This window comes from Hippocampus guttulatus, chromosome 6, assembly GCF_054856545.1.
Source record: "Hippocampus guttulatus isolate MCC_2025c chromosome 6, RoL_Hgut_1.0, whole genome shotgun sequence".
Classification (NCBI taxonomy): domain Eukaryota; kingdom Metazoa; phylum Chordata; class Actinopteri; order Syngnathiformes; family Syngnathidae; genus Hippocampus; species Hippocampus guttulatus.
Genome location: NC_141266.1, coordinates 8,050,001 through 8,067,885, shown reverse-complemented (window position 1 = coordinate 8,067,885; position 17,885 = coordinate 8,050,001). Strand labels below are relative to the sequence as shown.

The window sequence follows — 17,885 nt, the reverse complement described above, 5'->3', positions numbered from 1 at the left end:
TTCTTTTTTGGATTTAAAATCATTGGAGTTGGTTGACCATCCATCAAGAATTCTTGTCTCTATGTAAGGTCCTGCGACAATAATTCTTCAGCTGGGAGGGCTAAAGCCAGGACAGGGTTATGTTATGTTCTACTTTTGGAAACTATTGGAAAACTATCAGCACAAAAGCAAAGAACGTTTGGGAACCACTGCTTTAGTTCCTTCACACACAAATAAAAAAAATAATTAAAAAAACATGCCTCTGAGGGTAATTGCAGACTAATTATATTTTAAAATAATGACTCACTCACAGTTGGCTGGGATGGGCTCCAGCTAATGAGGACACCAGGTATACAAAATCGATGGCGAGATGACAAACCATGGATGGCTGACCAATAGTTTCGGGACTGTCATAGACTAATAAGTGGTTAGGACTGCACGACTGTCCGTGTTTTATGTTATGTGTTGTGTTTATTATTTTATTTTATGTTAACTGTTTTGTTAAGCGCGTTGTTACAGCTGCCGCTGTTGTGAAAGCGCTATATAAATCAGCATGTATTGTATTGTATTGTATTGTTATAATATGAAATGCAGTATCTGCTATGAATATAGTCAGGGATGCACAGAAGTGGTGCGCAAGTGCACATGCTCAGTGAAAATAGTGTGCGTGCCAGATTTGATTGCCTCAGTGCACATTTATGTTCCAAGCATATTGCAGCTCAGTGACCGTAGGCAGCGCAGCCTCCAGTCAAAAAGTCAAAGTCAAGTCAGCAGTCATAACGATTGCTTTCTCGGGTCAACTTCAGAATAAAAGACTTCTAAGACATCGTTATTCATGTAGGCCGTTACTTGTGGGGCTTTTATTTAAAGGTGGCATCGCTGTGCATTGCAAAGTATGAGCAACCGTTGTGGCGCGGGCTTTGACTTTGCTGGCTCTCACACAAATGGCTGCTCGACTCAAGGGGTGTCAGATTACACGTCAGAGATGGGCAATCAATTTTTCAAATCATCCATGTGAAAAACTGAAACTGTTACTGAGGGGCACACCAACATGCTAACACAATTGTGTTAAATGTGAATTTCATGAAGCAGTAACTTTTGCCACTCGTGTATCCCTGGTACAGCGTGTTGTGATTAGACAATAAAAATGAAAAGATCTGGTAAATAAATTTCTCATCAGTCACATCAAAATGGTGCATCTTCACATATTAACAATAAAGCTTTAGTTTGTGAACATTCACCCCCCCCCCCCCCCCAAAAAAACCCATCGGCAGTGTCCATATTTTTTCTCTATTTTTAAAGTGTACTGACATTATGAGCTCAAACCACAATTAGCTGAGGACTCTCAAATCTGCACCAGAGAAAATTCCTCTCTTCCCTCCACTGTGCAGAAAATAAGACAAGCCTTTTTTGTTCAAAACTAGTTGCTTGAATGGTCAGAGAAGTCACTGAATACAGCAAAAATATACTGCATTTATTTCGGCAACACTGAAACCAAGTTACTGCTCGTGTTTGCTTGCCCCACCAACACGCATTCACATCAAAATAATAGCAGCACATACTTGACGTTATAGTTTGACTTTTTAAAAGCTACAAAGACTGTGGACAGCTGGATGTGGCCCGTGGGCCCTACTTAGCCGAGATGTCCTGTAAATCAGTAAGTTATTCATGAAGTCAGTGGGCTGGCAGAAAAAAAAGGCACCTAAAACAACCTGTGGTGCTCATTGGAGAACCACACCAAAATTTGCACTCATGAATATAGTTTGGTTTCTGCTCTTCCGAGCACTTGAAGAGAAACCACACAGGCACATAAAGCTCATGCCCACACCATATGGCCACTGCACCGCAGCACTGCCCACGAGCAGGGGCTTTAAAATGTAAACAATCAAGAATTATCTGCAGCACTTGTCAAGGAAGTTGTTTTAACATATCACAAGAAAAGCCATGATGGCGACAGATGGAACAGCAGCTGGCACCGTTCAAACTCGTTTCATTTTTCTCTCACTTTGCTTCTTCTGCTTGTGCCTTTGCTTCAGTGGAGGTCTGCTGTGTATTGAAGTGTTGAATAATCATTGATTTAAGATAAGATAAGATAAGATATCCTTTATTTGTCCCACACTGGGGAAATTTACAATTTGGGGAGGTATATTGCATTTTGTCCAAACGGGCAATGTGTAAGTTTGGTTGAGTTCAATGAAGGAATGGCCTCAACATTAGGTATAAATGAACAGATTGCTTTCAATGGATACTGTCAGAGCACACTTATGAACACTTATTAAACAGTATGTTTTATATTGGTTATGTTGTGAAGTAGTTGTTGAAATTATGCTTATGGCGAGGTATATGAAAATTTTTTATTGCATTCATTTTAACTAAGCTAAAAGCTATGATGGACAGTCCCTCCCACCCTCTCCAGCCCGCCCTGACAGCACTAGGTAGCTCCTTCAGCCAGAGACTGTTACACCCGCGCTGCAAGAAGGAGAGATACCGACGCTCGTTCCTACCGACTGCTGTCAGGCTGCTGAATAAAAATAGCAACAATAATATTAATAATAATTAAATGATGTGAAAAACAACTGTAAATAGCACTGCGATTTATCCATTTCGTATTTATATTGCACTTAATTGAACGGTCTTTGTTTGTTTTTTCTTCTTTCTTCTTTCTGCCTACATTCTTGCTGCTGGAGGCTGTAAATTTCCCCAGTGTGGGACAAATGAAGGATATCTTATCTTATCTTATCTTAAAAAAGGTCAGACTGATCATTATATTATAATGATGTGTTGCTTTGCCTTGACCCGACAGCAAATACCATATACTCATGCTGCACCTCCCCCCAAAAAGGGTGCAACCAAATCCGGTGTTGGTGCGACTAACTTTTTCAGTTGGTCGCACCAGTGCTACCAGTGCAAGAGCTAGTGTAGAGCCGTGCAAATAATACCAATCTTGTGGATGTTTGCATCAATATCATCACAGTAGGTTGCATCCATTCATCCATCCATTAATGGAACACTCGAAATTGTCCCGAGGTGTGAGTGTGAGAGCAGATGGTTGTTCGTCTAGGTGTGCCTTGCGATTGGCTGGCAACCAGTTCAGGGTGTACCTCGCCTGCTGCCCGAAGACAGCTCGTATAGGCTCCAGCATGCCCACGACCCTTGCAAGGATAAACGGATTAGAAAATGGATAGATGGATGGATAATAATATTAATAATAGTAATAGCTTAAATTTAAACAGCATGTTTCAAGGGATGCAAGGACGACGATGGAAAAAGCATGCCAAATAATTACAATTGTACCCATCTGAAGGGACCTCAGCCCTGATATTGGTTTAAGCCCAAGGGATAATTGATGCCCGCAATCACATAATGGTTCTCTGCTGAAAATATGGGCTCATGACTTCATTACATGAAACCACACTCTTGCTGCCAAAAATGTTGGTGTGCACCACAGAAATTCAAATCCTGTTAGTCCTGATAACGTCTGATGTTTGTCAACCAGATGGAGGAGTGTATGACTGTTTCATGGAAAAGAAACACACCAACACAAATCAGTTTGTACTTCCACATTTTGGTTTCTTTGAGATTAACAGTTACTCTGAATAGGAATATACATTTGTCGCTGTGTATACAGGTCGATGTCATTTTAGACTGTGTTCCATAGGTCCTATCCTGGGGTGCCTTCTTGCATATGTAATTGGGTGTTACTGTAAATAATTGCCTGAGCATTTGCCAGCGTGATGATGGCAATGATTTGTGTCTTGTCTCATGTGTGAAAAAATGTGTAGAAAATTTGTGTATCTGTGTGTGTGTGTGTGTGTGTGTGTGTGTGTGTGTGTGTGTGTGTGTGTGTGTGTGTGTGTGTGTGTGTGTGTGTGAGAGAGCGAGTGAGTGCATCTGCCCCATCCATACTCCACTCTCAAGTCCCACTGATTCTCCTTTCCAGCCATGTTGAATCCTCTTTTCCTTATCAGGCGAGCCCAGGCCTGCATCAGGCTCTCCTTGCTATGACAGAGGCTACAACAATAGGCCTGCGATACCGCTGCTTAGCGCTGCGTTTCGGAGGGGAAACCTGCCACGGGCGCAGATTAACTACAACACACACACGCACACAAAATAGATTGCAGCCACCAAAACAAAACATTTTTCAGAATGCCTCCTCTTGATTAATGAAGCAATGACAAGAAGAAAAATATAATTTCTAAAACAGAAAAATCCCGCCACCACTTGTTAAAGTTTAGAGCGAGCTAACAATAAACATATTGGATGGAGAGGGTGGGCAAAAAGGGGTGAGATAAATGGCTTGAGTGATGGGGTGAATAATTTCTAGAGCATTTTTTTTTGTGGTTACACATGCCCGGATTCCTACCCTTGTAGTGAATTGTACCATAATCAGACTCCAATGGCTGACAGTCAACCCAACGTCTCTCTCTTTCCCAAGAGAAAATTAGGACAGTATCTTGACATTTTTGCTCTTTTGTAGTTGACAAGCTAAAACTCTCTGTTCACGACACACAAACACACACACCGACTAACATGTCTGCCTTCGCATATATTGCATGGCTCCACCTTTGCCTGATATGAGCGTCTCCAAATATAAGCTGATTTTAAATGCACAGGTACAAAAAACGGAATATTGATGTCCAAAGTATTGTCGTGGTATAGTGCCAAATCATTATTCTGTATATTAGGATCTTTTTTTGACGACCCACAAGCACATGCTGCTTCTATTAATTGTCAATTGCTTTGATTTCTATTTTAATTTGATCATAATTTGCTGGTGTGCAACAATGTTATTATTAAGATAGAAGCCAAGATATCAAAATTCTCATCGACAATTAAGCATGTCTTCTGCATTTAATCGCTGTGTAATTTACTCTAAAAGGCCCTCAAAACACACCAGGAGTGGAATTCTATAGACTCATTACAGTGCACCTTGACTAAGCTCTTGTAATTAGCATTGGTAAGGCATTACAACAGACAGCAACACCCTCATCAACACATTTACAAGAGAGCTGGAAATCTGCCTCTCATTAATAGCTCGCCCCCAAATCAATTATTAACACCTACAACAGAAGCCAGGCTCAAGCGGGCCAGGCCTTTTACTTCAGGCAAATTGTGGGCCACATTCTCCTCCCAGTTCTGGCCAGTCTCGGCAATTATCACTTTTAAAGACACCTGCTACTCAATAGCTTCGACCCAGACTGCTCATTTAGCTCGCCGATTGCAGACATTTATGTCCGAGTGTCACTATTAATTTGGGCTAATTTGGAAAGTGTGAGGAGCTGAGTGGAGGTGTTTTCTACAGCGCCGTGAAAGCGCTTGTCGCTCACCTGCACCACGACTGCTGCTGTAATTGCACTCTAATAGTCTGATTGATCAGAGAGAGAAGTGAGGGATGAGACGGTGCTCTGGCAGCTCGATTAGTCAGACCGAAAGAAGAGCAGGAGTAATGGAGATGGGATAGCAGCAATGCCAAATCTTGTTTATTTCGTTTCATATATTATTTCAAATGCATTCTATGTTTTTATAGATTTGAGTTATAAGCGAGCTTCAGAAAAAATAGGAGAGAAACAATTGCAAATGCAATTTTAGCCATTTATTGAATGGGGAAAAAAACGTCAAAGACTTAAAATATAAAATGAGGCGTTCACAAAGAGGAGCTACAGTAGACAAAACTCTCGCCCAGATGCTAACACGCTGACTATTACGGTCAGCGTGTTAGCTGACCGAATGTTACTCCCTTGGCCAGACCCCGTAAAAAGCAAGCGTACAACACTACAGTTGTTGTGTCTTACGGCTTCTCACAACACACAATAATTAAATGGTATGAAACCCGTGTATTTCTTTACATTCTCTTTTAGTATGTTTGATTTTGAATACAATACAGTGCTATTTATCTTTCTTTCAAACATGTAAGAAAATGGTGGTATGGCAATTAATTTCGATGAAGAATATTGGCATGCATGTAAACAGTTATGTGCTTGATCAGAGAGAAAATCAAACTTGTAGGTGAAGGTACAATAGTACTTATTGACTTAAAGTATTACCTTTGCTTTGAACACACTTGTAGTACCATCAGCAGTGGCCAGCATTCCCATATCCAGGAAGCCATCCATCCATCCATCCATCCATTTTCTAATAGGCTTATCCTCACGAGGGTCATGCTGGAGCCTATCCCAGCTGTGTTTGAGCAGTAGGCGGGGGATACCCTGAACCGGTTGCCCGCCAATCACAAGTCACACATAGAGGAACAACCATTCACGCTCACTATCACGCCGAGGGACAATTTAGAGAGTTCACTCAGCCTGCCACGCCTGTTTTTTGGAATGTGGGAGTAAAGTGCAGTACCTGGAGAAAACCCACGCAGGCAAGGGGAGAACATGGAAGGCCGCAGCCGGACTCGAACCCTCCACCTCTGCACTGCGAGGCAGACGTGCTAACCAGTTGAACACCGCACCGCCAAAGTAAAATTAACATTTTCATTGTTGTAAAGTAATATACAGCCCTATTGGACATCATTTGATTGTGCACGTGAACCTAATGTGACTGTACTGTATCTGACAAATCTTGCATCCATAATGCTGCATATTAAATAAAAATGTCAAATCAATCACACATAACACCGTGCAATGTGATGTCGTTCACTTGTCTGTAACAGCAGTGATTGTAATGCCAAGCTGGGCCTCTGAACTCTGCAGACCAGTGACAGACAACCATCAGCTGTGAAATCCTCTTTGATAAATGGTTGAGATATGACCCTGTCTTTCTCCTGCAGATGATCAGATTCCCTGTTGTGGTTTATATCCCTCAGTTTTGTTTTTCCTGAATCCTATCTTTTTCTTCCCACCATGTTCTTGTTTCATTCTCACCTTTTGCACATTGCATGCAACATTCTGCACCTTGTTCTTTCTCAGTATCCATCATCACTCCGGTCTGCTCAGTGACTGAGGTCTGTCATCCGATCGCAGCCAGCACATATTGGCCGCCGAACCATTGCGTGTGTAACAAAAGGCTGCAGCCTCCAATGCTGCATTTAGACTACCATCCTGGAAGGCATGGCAGCCTTACTTGAGTCCACCCATAGACTAAACTGAATGGACGTGAAACAATACATGGGGACAGGATGCGCAAATGTGACAGGCCAAGATTGTCATTGTTGCCCGGCAAGATTTTGATACAGTAAAATAAATTTTAAAATGCTCGGCAGTCACGGTGCTGATGAGAGAAACGCTCAGTGATAGTATAATGTGGTGAATGCAACAAAACCTTGCAGTGCATAAAAGGCCATAATTTCAGACATGTTCTGCTATATTTGTTGCACCTTCTTATGGCAAGCTACGGTGTATGGCAGCCATTTTGTCAGGTTCAATCACAACACATCGGTGTGTGTAATTGAGCGTTTACTGCTTTCTGGGAGGGTCTGTGACACATAAAATTGCCCACACCAAGGTTTTTATAGTTATCGAAAACAAAAATCAAAAACCTAAAACTGGAAAACATTTTGTTAATGAACTAAAGTGAAAAAAAAAATGCTTTTAAAAAAATGCAAATTAACTGAAAGTACAGTTTACATTTATAAAACTTCCTGAAACGATCTGTCATTACAGTGAAAATGTCCTTTGTTTTCATTTTTGTCAATTAATATCAAACATGAACTTTCGGAGTTAATTTTAAATGAATTTATTTACGTATTACTTTTCCGTCATACAGGAAGGAAGGTCGAACAGTCGTTTGGGAATTGTACTTACTATAAAATATTTTTAAAAAAAAATTGAAATCAACAAATATTTCATACGTTGAAAAATATACTAACATTCATACAAAACTAATAAAAATGAAACCAAAACAAATCGTTCAAAAATAACTTGTTCTAAAAACAAATTAAAATGAAAGCTGTGCCCCACTGAGTGGCAACGCAACGTTCTGTGATTGTTTGCAACGGTAGCGAATATAGCTTCTTTTTTTTCTTAGGATTTGTTCAAGGTCGCAAAGGTTCACAAAGACGTCTTCAGTCTTCTTTAGTCGGTAAAACACATTTTACCGACACATTTTACTCTGCAGGCAGAGTAAAACTTTCCACGTTTTGCCCCCTGATGAACTTTCATCTAAACACAAGCCGACTGAACCATTTTGAACTAGATCATAGTGAGTTGCAGTGTGGTTGAAACAAGCTCCATGTCGCCCCAAAATACAACCACTCACTCAGCTCAGGAAGACAATTCTGCATGTGGTGCTGACCAGGCCTTTAATGAGACATACTGAGGAGCTGCTAACAGCCTGTATCCATATGAGAGATGGAACCTAGGAAAAGTGGAGGGCAAGAAGCAGAGCACTGAAAGGGTCCCGTGAGAGTAGCCACACCAGAGATCCTTACAGGTAAGATGCCGAAGCTTCATTCTTAGCTTTTAATTGCAAGGAAGGTTTGGCATATTCTGTAACCCCGTGCAGCCAATTAAAGCGTATGCCCAGAACTTGCCCACAAAGTGATACAATCCAATAAGGATCTGCAAGGTAGTGATGAAGTCCTTGGAGGGCACTTCGTTAAGAACACATCACTCTTGCCAGGAGCAGGAATCAACAATTAACTGAAGCATTTTGTCCAGTCGGTTGGTGGTACTTTTTCAAGTTTGCACACAGTGATAAGTCATCAATGTTATCTTTTGAGAAGCGTGAGCGACTGCTGCAGTTTAGAATTGGATACCTTTCAGGGGAATTCATTTTTGTTTGGAATTGTTTGTTTGTTTGGAAAACCACTTGAGGTATTCAGTCAAATTCAAGAATAACTGACTTGAGCCTGAAACAGACATATTTCAGGGTTATCATAGGGCTGAGGCTATTTACAGCTACCGATGACTATAAAACGATGAGGCCACCTTCGATGAGGTGAGGTTTCAAAAAAATCTTTTGAAACCTCTCCAAAAAGGGCTTAATAAAGTTGCGCTGTTATAGCAACAGGGGTGATAGACACTGGGTCCTAAATCCTCATGGGTTGCCTTATGTGTCTTACACGAGGAATGTGGGACTGGTTACAGTTTTAATCGGAATTTGTTAATTACCCCAAATGTAGAACAGCATCTCAAACCCATGGAGGACTCTTCTCTCCACCAGTGCAACAGGTCAACACTCATCTTGGCTGTATCTTGGAAACCAAAGATAGAACGCCACCCAGTTCTGGGTCAAATTCATTTCTCTAACTTTAGTTGAACTGAAGGGTTTTTTCCGTATAAATTGCAGATTTAATAGTTTCAATAGATGCACCCCCTAAAAAGAAGGAAATCCTTTCTGCTTTGGTCTACTGGCATGAATTTTTACAGTAAGTTTGGCCAAATGAAGACTTCTTCGTAGTCCTATCAGATTCTAAGGAAGCTAACAAAAGTAATTCATTTTTATAATGAGTTTCAATCATTTTTTAAAGTTATTAATACATTTATCTAGTTGTAGTTGGCAGCAGTGTTTTAAATAGTTTGGATATGCGTTATATCAATCCACAAGAAGAGAGAAATACTTCTGAATGATTGCAACATCCATCACTTAAGATTGGCCAGTTGGACTTAATGTTGAGTCAATGGTTAAATGGTTAGAATATTACTTGCAAGCTTTATTCTGACTATGCAATCAATATTTTTATTCAGATTTTTATACAATTATGGAGCGATAATACTAAAACATACTTTCATACCTTCAACATTTCTAATATGTAGGTATGCTCAGGACCATCATGAAAAACTAGAAACAAAACAGACTGCCCTCCAAACACTTCATTTAAATTCATTTTACCATTGACTTTTAAATCTGCTAAATTAATAATGAAGGCTGCCTTAATTAATGCCCAAAGATTGTTCTCTACATTGCCATTATGAACCTTCAGGTAAAGACAAGAGACGTTAAAAATCATCTCTGTAATTGAACAGAATTGTTAACCCACTACCACAGGAACATACCAACGGATTGTTCTCGGTACCCATCTCAATCTTCCCTTCGAAGGGACCCCAAGTCGTTCCCACAGGCAGCTGCTGACGGCTGTGGATCCGGCGCTCGCCATCTTTAAGGAAGGCGTCCAGCTCTCCTGTAAACACACAACAACCGTAACAGTTAACCGCACCGCTCAATGTGTTTCCACGGCAAATCACAGTGACGTTCCGTCAAACCTACATGTACCATCATATGATTGTCTCCAGGCCCTGAGGTATAAACATTTAAAGGTTAAAGCGAAGCAGTTTCAAAATAGATAAACAAATCAAGCAAGCAGTCATCTGATGGTGTGCCTCAGATGCATCGTGCAGTTACGTCACTCGAAAGGTGTCGTATGTTGAGATAATCTCGATGAGACATTGCAGGCGGCAGGCTGGATAGTGGAAGGACTATTTTTGTAATTCCAGGAAGGCAAGGCCCTCGTTAGTTTTTTTTTTTTTTTTTTTTAAACAGCGCTCCACTTAATTAACAGTGAAACCGGATAGCACTGTTAGTACTACCGGTGCTCACCTCCCTGACACCCCCCAGCTATCTTATCTCTTAGATTGAGTGTACATTTTAGGAATGGTGTTTAATCAAATAGTTATGATGAACTCCAAGTCAGGCTGCTGCACAGTGTACTGAGACGGATGTTTCCCCGTGGGGGCACATTTGTTTGTGTAGTGTACAAAGAAAGAGAGAATGGAGCTCACAACTGTCAAATGATTCGGTCTTCTCCTGGCAAACTCACACATTAAACGACAGACTTGGCAAGTTTGATAAACTCTGACCAAAAGTTGGTCCAAGAAATTCCCAAGCCTTTCTTAAATTTAATTATTTAATTCATTGATTACGATTTAAGACAGCAATGGTCATTGTTGTTAAGAAAGCAACGTCACCAAAAATATATACTTCCCCCTAACTTTAGATCATTCAAAATGTGACAACAGAGTAGCGATACAACAGCACACTCCCTTAGTTTATGATCTGTTCGTGTATTGAACCATTATCGATGATATCTGCCATTCCTGACATTCTGATTTGTATGGAATGATTCACTACTGAAATGTAAGTGTAGCTGCACAGAAGGCAATGTAGAGAAACACAATTGCAGAATTGAACTGACCCATACGCTCGTGAAAAAGTAATTCCATATGCCGGCTATGCCCACGAGGCTGTTTAAATGGTGAACTGGAGATTGTTGTTGTGATGTCTAGTACACGCCGGTGGAATGGTTCTAATAACAGCACATGAAGGATCAGAATGTACAGTATATTACCATGTATACACATTGGTTATGAATTAAATGTAGTGGAAATGGCCTCGAATGTGGTGTTGTCACTGGTCTGATGTGACTTTCCAATGTTTCTGGGCCACAACTGGCTCTGTGAGTCTTCTGTACTTTTTTTACATTGTTTATACTGTTCACATTACATTACATTAGCTGCTGTCTTGTCTTAGCTGTGTGTTTAATGCACAGCATGTTTGCACTGAGGAGGATTGAGAGGAAGAAATTTCATCTATGCTGCATGTCATACATAAAGCATATTTGACAATAAAGATGACCTTGACCTTAAATACCAGATGTGTATCGACAGCACACCCTTATATCTGCCTGCTGCGATGCTATTATGCTTCCTCCATGCATGAAAATAATCTGAACATCAAATCGACTTCTTCGTCAAGAGTGCTGATTCATCAATTGTGATCACTGGTATATTAGGGAAACCCAAATGTCACATTTTTTTCTCTACATGAAGTCTTTGTCTTTATAGCTGCGAAAACGTACGCATGCATCTACGTGAAGCGATTTGAAGTCATTTCTCCTCTTCACCCTCTTCTTGTGTGCCTGCTGCTGCAGTGGAAGGTGGGTAAGCTCATTATGGAGAAATAATTAAACACCGGTGCACAGCTGGTCGTCATCACCGAGATCAACAGCCACCGCTTGATGCATTCTGTTTGTCCTCAGATAAAACCTGCGGCCTTTAACCGCTTGGATGCAAGTTGCTGTTTAGCGCCACTTGACACACAGCTCAGCCAACCTCCAGCCAGCTATTCTTTTTTTTTTTTTACCCTGGTCTTTCTTGTCCCTTTATTTTTTGTTAGGGTGGGAGGGTGCTTATAGTGGGTAGTGAACAGCGTGCATGCAAGTGAGTGGGGGTGGGTGAGGAAGAGATTTAAGGGGCATTTTGTGTGGTTTGTGGTTCACCGTGCTTGGCTTCCAGTTGTGTGCATCACACAACAAATGTTGCCTGAGGACCTCAGTGCACAGATGGCTGGTCACATCTGTTGCAGGTACTCATGGACTCCATAGAAAAATAAGTAAACAAATAAAACACCATGGGTGTTTTATTTATGAATAATGAGTTGCCTTTATGAACTGTCTATATGTTTCATGTTCACCTTTATAGGTTTCTTAACATGAAACAAAACAGAAGGTATAATCTGGACTCACTCTCTAATGCCGTTGATTTGTCTTATCCTATAATCATATATATTAGGTGACTTAATCCATGTGTTGAGTCTCCTCTTGGTCCAATTTCCAACTGCTAAACATTTCGCCAACTAAAATAAATGAATGAGGTTTTACTCTAACCTTAGCCAGCACATCCCTGCCACCGTCACCCTCTACACTTCCCAACTCCACCTACCACTCACCCGTTGCCCACATACACACGTCACTGTCTCCCTCGATAAGATCATCATCTGTCGCTAGACTCTAGGGTCTGTTCCTGCACTCCACAGATACTTGGCAGACCAATGAATGTCCCTTTGTGTGGAGAGATCCTCCTCAGATAGCACCCAAGATGTGCCATGTTGGCATCTGTTTGTTTTGGGGTGTCCACTGTGTGTTATTTTGCTGCAGAATAGGATCCCTCCTCTCTCACAGTGACGCATGACTGTATGCTTAGTTATGACTGTATGCTTCATTCCTTGGCGGCCTGCTCTGATTTAAAGAAAAAAATGGTTGTAGATTAGTTTAGATCTGTTTTTGTTTGTTTGTTGGTAATCATATTCCTTTGTCTTCAATGGAAGGAGGTCATTATATATCCAGTACTGTGTAAAAATGTGTGACTCCAAGGATAGCGATTTAAAGCCCCTCCCTATGTTCAGATTTTTCTACAGTGTTTCCCCCGATTCCCTATACTATATAGCGGTGAATTCTTGACATGCAATTTGTGATCTTGAGCAATGGCCCTGCTTATAATTTGAGATGACAAATTACTTCATCAAATTGCCTCTTTTTTCTACAGCAGCGAACCTGCTTGTGATACTTCCACATAAACTTTAATTTATGAATTTTAATTTGACTCTCCAGTTCAAAGAACTAACTGGAAGGTGGGAAAATTACTCGTCACTGTAAAACATATCCACAAAAGGTTTCCCAACTACACAGTAGAAGGCCTTGGTTATACGATTGGAAAGGGCAGATGTAATCATGAATAAAAGACAGACGCATATATATATCCAGCTGTAACTTTGAATTAAGGCTAATAAATGGCTGCTGCTCAAAGTTCAACATGCATGGGGCAATTGAGATGTTCCTACTGAATCACAGTCATCTTCACTGATAGGCAGCCCTATAGAGACAGCAAATGGGCTATAAATTAATATCCCACAAGAGCGGCATATGGGGGTGAAATAGAATGCGCTGTATCAGTTCGACAAGAGGTGTCACATCTTTATAGCAGATAGGCCTACGTGATATGAAATTTTACAGCTGAAGGAGAAATGTCACAGAGCTTTGATAAGAGAGCGATGAACTTTCTGCTTCCCCTTACCCAAACTGCTATTATCGGGTCTCACGGAGCAAAATGCAACATTTATAACCCACAGTTCACACTATTATCTCTTGGAAGAGGCACTTGCTTTAAAACACCTCTCAGCCACCACACAGTACATCTCATCCACCTCCTCTTCACTCTCGGCACCCACCTCTATTATCCCCAAAAAGCCTAAAGGGTGCTGCTCCTGTCTCCGCTTTTTGAAGAGCAGGAAGAAGGAGCTGATCGATTGTTCCCAGGCACTCACATCATTCCGTTCTCATGTGTGTCAAGAAAAAAAAACAAAGACGTAGTGCATTGCCCACTTCGGGTCAGACCGGTGTTCGGGCAATGTAGAGTTAATGGGGAGCCTTAAAAAAAAGAAGGGCTTCTATTTTTTTTATTATTATTATTACTATTTATTTTTTGTTGCAGACTAGGGCAAAACAAGTAGATGATGTAGACTGCGGGTGAATCACAATTAGTAGTAATAGTAAAATAGCAATACAATGAAAAATATCAAAATACTTTTATCTTCATCGTAATGGTTACGGAACATAGATTGTACGTTAAAATCACAGCAAGCAACAGGTGTATTTTTGGGTCGGGTCATTTCATTTGTCTGGGCTTGATTGTTGCTTTGATCATGCGGGTCAACTGTGTGTGTTGCAGGACAGATGAGGTATTGATTATCAACGGGTCAGGTTGGGCACAGGGCTGGAAAAAAAAAATCCATGCAGGAGTCTACCCCACATAATTGCAAAATAGTAAATCGAGTATTGGCGGACTATGGCACTGAGCGTACCTGTGGAAAAGGCAAGGTTGAGTTGAGGCAACTAAAGCTCCTTTCACCCCCCCCCCCCCCCCTTGAGACCATTCTTTGATTGCAGCACCAAATCAACTCCCTTGAGACGACAAATTAAGTAAATACCGTGTTGTCACCTGGTGCCAGTTCAATTGTAATGGAAGGTAATCCAAATCCAGTCTAAGAATGTGGTTCAAATATTCAGATGATGGATCTTCACTGAATTCAAACTTTTGGTGTCATTGAACAGATGAATTATACCAGCTGCCAAGTAGCTGCTTCCATCAAAAATCTGGCAAAGTTAGCAGCCAGCCTGCTGACAACAGTCTGCAAGACATCCATCGTTGGAGAAGGACAGCAATTTCGACTGATTGCATGTAAAGGGAGGCAGAAAAACTGAAAGAATGATTGTGCTCACACAAAGATACATCCCTTATCGCCACCACCATCTAGAGGACACACACCACTCGTGCTGCAATCCAATTCTTTTAAATGCTTTCCTCAAAATTTCCAACCCATCAAAAGGACATTACTCCACTTGCGAGTGCCGAGATGATTGCGAAATGGATGGTCTGCTAACTTGGGATGAATTTTAAAAGGAAGCTGCCATCCTCTCAGTGTGTTCAGTCTTTTCATAAATAAAATGTTGCATGAAAACATCACATGGCAAAGGATAGAACTTGAAAGCACTGTTTCCACCAGGAGGGGTGTTGCTTGGTTTGGAATGCATTTGAATGTATTGCCATTGGAAAATAAACATGACTGCATCCACCATTCCTGCATTGCACTTTTTTTATGCCCACAAAATAATCACACAGCTCGAATAACCAATGGGATGACAACTATGCTGTTTTTGAGAGAAAAGTCTTCATCACAACAGGCGATTCGCGTGCTCCTAGTCTGATCGGTTTATGTCGCGACAAGCTGCCGGTGTCATTTTTGTCTCACATCACCTCCATGCAGGGCTGCTACAGGTTCTACAACACACAGTGCTGTGTTATAATCGAAGAGCAATGATGAATCGATTAAGCCACAGTTGATTATCAAATTAATCGCCAAATATTTCAGAATCGATGAATCGCTTAGAAACTTTAATTAGAATTTATCCTAATCCTGGGAATTTCTGCCTCTCTGCAGTAAATATAATCTAATTTCTGTCCTCTTCCATGAAGGCAGACTAATTATTTTTGTTTCTTCAAAATGAGACATTTGCAAACGTCTGCTTTTACTTTCTTTTACTTTGCAAAACAATTATCAGCAGTCCCAATTTTCTGACATATAATATCAAACATGAAACTGAAACATAATTTATGTTTGTGCTTATTCTGTACTGTCAGTTTGAAATAATGGCCTATTTTAGAACGTGTGAAAATTTTAAATGTTTTTAAATACAATTCATCAACAATATAATTGACAGGTTAATCGATCATTTAAACAATCATTAGTTGCCCCACTATACTAAACATGTTGCCAATATGTCAGTATCGGAAATGGAGTATTTTGGAGCACACATACCATAACATCAACATTTGAGGAATAGATATTTACATTTCATTTACTATATTGCCCTCTGCTTTCATGGGTTGCTGTGTTACTTTACATTTGAAACTAATTCACTCCTAAAGACACATTTACAGTATGTCTTTTCAGACTCCACACATTTAATCCCAGGTGCTAATTTATATATTTTTTTTCACAATTTTTTTCAACAGTTAGGGTAAAAAAGGGTCTCAAAATGACTAATAATGAATGAGTTAAATGGGAAGAAATGTCTCTACAATAATAGATTCAATCCAGCCCAAACTAGTCCAAAATATCATTTCTTGAAGCCCGCAACTTTCTCTGGGCATTCTAGACTTGTCGGGTTGCCCCTGTGCTCCCCCCAAAAATGTTCATAGACAGGCACCTGGGTGCTCGGCGTAAATGCAGCTTCATTTTCGTGCACTTTACTGTTTTGGGAATCGCATTGCACTCTTGCTGGGCATATCGGCAGATGGAGCCGGTGCGTCCTGCACACCTGATAATTAGATGGCAGAAAGAAGACTACGCTCGGTGTTAAACAGGCACATCATCTTTGTGATGCCCAGACAAATCTAGGTAAGTGTGTTTGTGAATTTGGTAGACCGCGCTATGGCTTGATAGGCGTTGGGGCATATTCATTTGCACGTCCCCGGAACATTTTGCTATTTGGTGACGAAAAGTAAACCTGGTTTGAGACTATATCAAAGGTGGTGTTAATTTTGGTGTGTTTGATTGAGGTGCAGGCAGACAAATTCTGAGTTCCTCAGACATGTGCGGTGCATGTTATCGTATTGTAAATATGACGGCAACGTGAGACAATCCCTCTGATTGGTTGAAGAAATCAATTCATTGAATAAATGATTATCATTATCATCTTAAAAATATTTGGAGGGGTTGGTGGGGGCAGGGGGGTATTCGCACACGGATGCAGGCGGTTTCCAAGTGCCCACCCATGGGGGACAAATTAACATCAGCCTCATTTCCCCAAAATATTTCTACCTTTTCCCACCTTGCTATTCTGGCGAGATGAGATGATACGATGAGCCCCTACACACGGGACCATATTTGCTTCTGTAAAGACTTTGCCATGTGACATCATTTTTTTTTTGGGGGGGGCGGGGGTGAAGGTCACTCAACGTCGTGCTTTGTGAGCATGCGTGTTACATCATGGACACATTGCTGTCACATTAGAAGTCAATTTTGCATTTGTAATGTGAACGACTACCACATGTACAATGATACACCTATATTGTGAGACCACAGCTAACACTGCATAGTGACATTTTGGAGTTAATTCAGACTATAACTATTTTAAGTGGGCCTGAATCTACTTCCAAGTCAATTACCAGGCTGCAACTTCCCCTGGGTAACGAGAAATTCCGTTTTTTTTTTTCCTGGATGACCTAGTTGTCTTTTGTGAGTAGGTTTTAGCCGAAGCAGTTTGACAGCCAACAGATAAGATGGATTAAGCTTTTTTTTCATCCAGTTTTGATGTGAACAGCGTAAAAGCGGGTTAAATCATTGAGTTTCAGGAGTATTTTTAAATGCCTGGAGATAGTGTGATAGAGGAGCTAAACCTAAGACTTGGGCTTGGAAGGTCAAGGTCGCAGCTTTAGAGAGCAGTTACCCCATGACAGGCCAGCTCCCCTCTCTCTCGGGGCGAGCTGAGCGCCGTAGTCGAGCCAACCTCTCATCACTCCTAGAAAAGATACACGAAAGGAGTGAAACAAAATCCAGCTCGAGCTCAAAGAGCGGCGCGCCCTCGCCTTGTGTGGGTGCGAATGTGTGCCTGAGAGAGAAAGAGAGCAATTTAGTTCCTGCTTGTCCCGGTTTGTGCGCATGCACCAATGGGTGCGTGCGCCTGCCTT

General features: G+C 41.0%; 1 protein-coding gene across 1 annotated transcript in view; it reads right to left on the bottom strand.

Annotated features, from left to right (window-relative positions):
- Positions 1–17,885, bottom strand: part of zfpm2a (zinc finger protein, FOG family member 2a) — a 114,437-nt gene that overhangs the window by 48,671 nt on the left and 47,881 nt on the right. Inside the window, exon 4 of the mRNA XM_086114344.1 lies at positions 9,918–10,042. Within this exon, the coding sequence (XP_085970470.1) occupies positions 9,918–10,042 (125 nt within the window). The remainder of the gene's footprint in view (positions 1–9,917; positions 10,043–17,885) is intronic.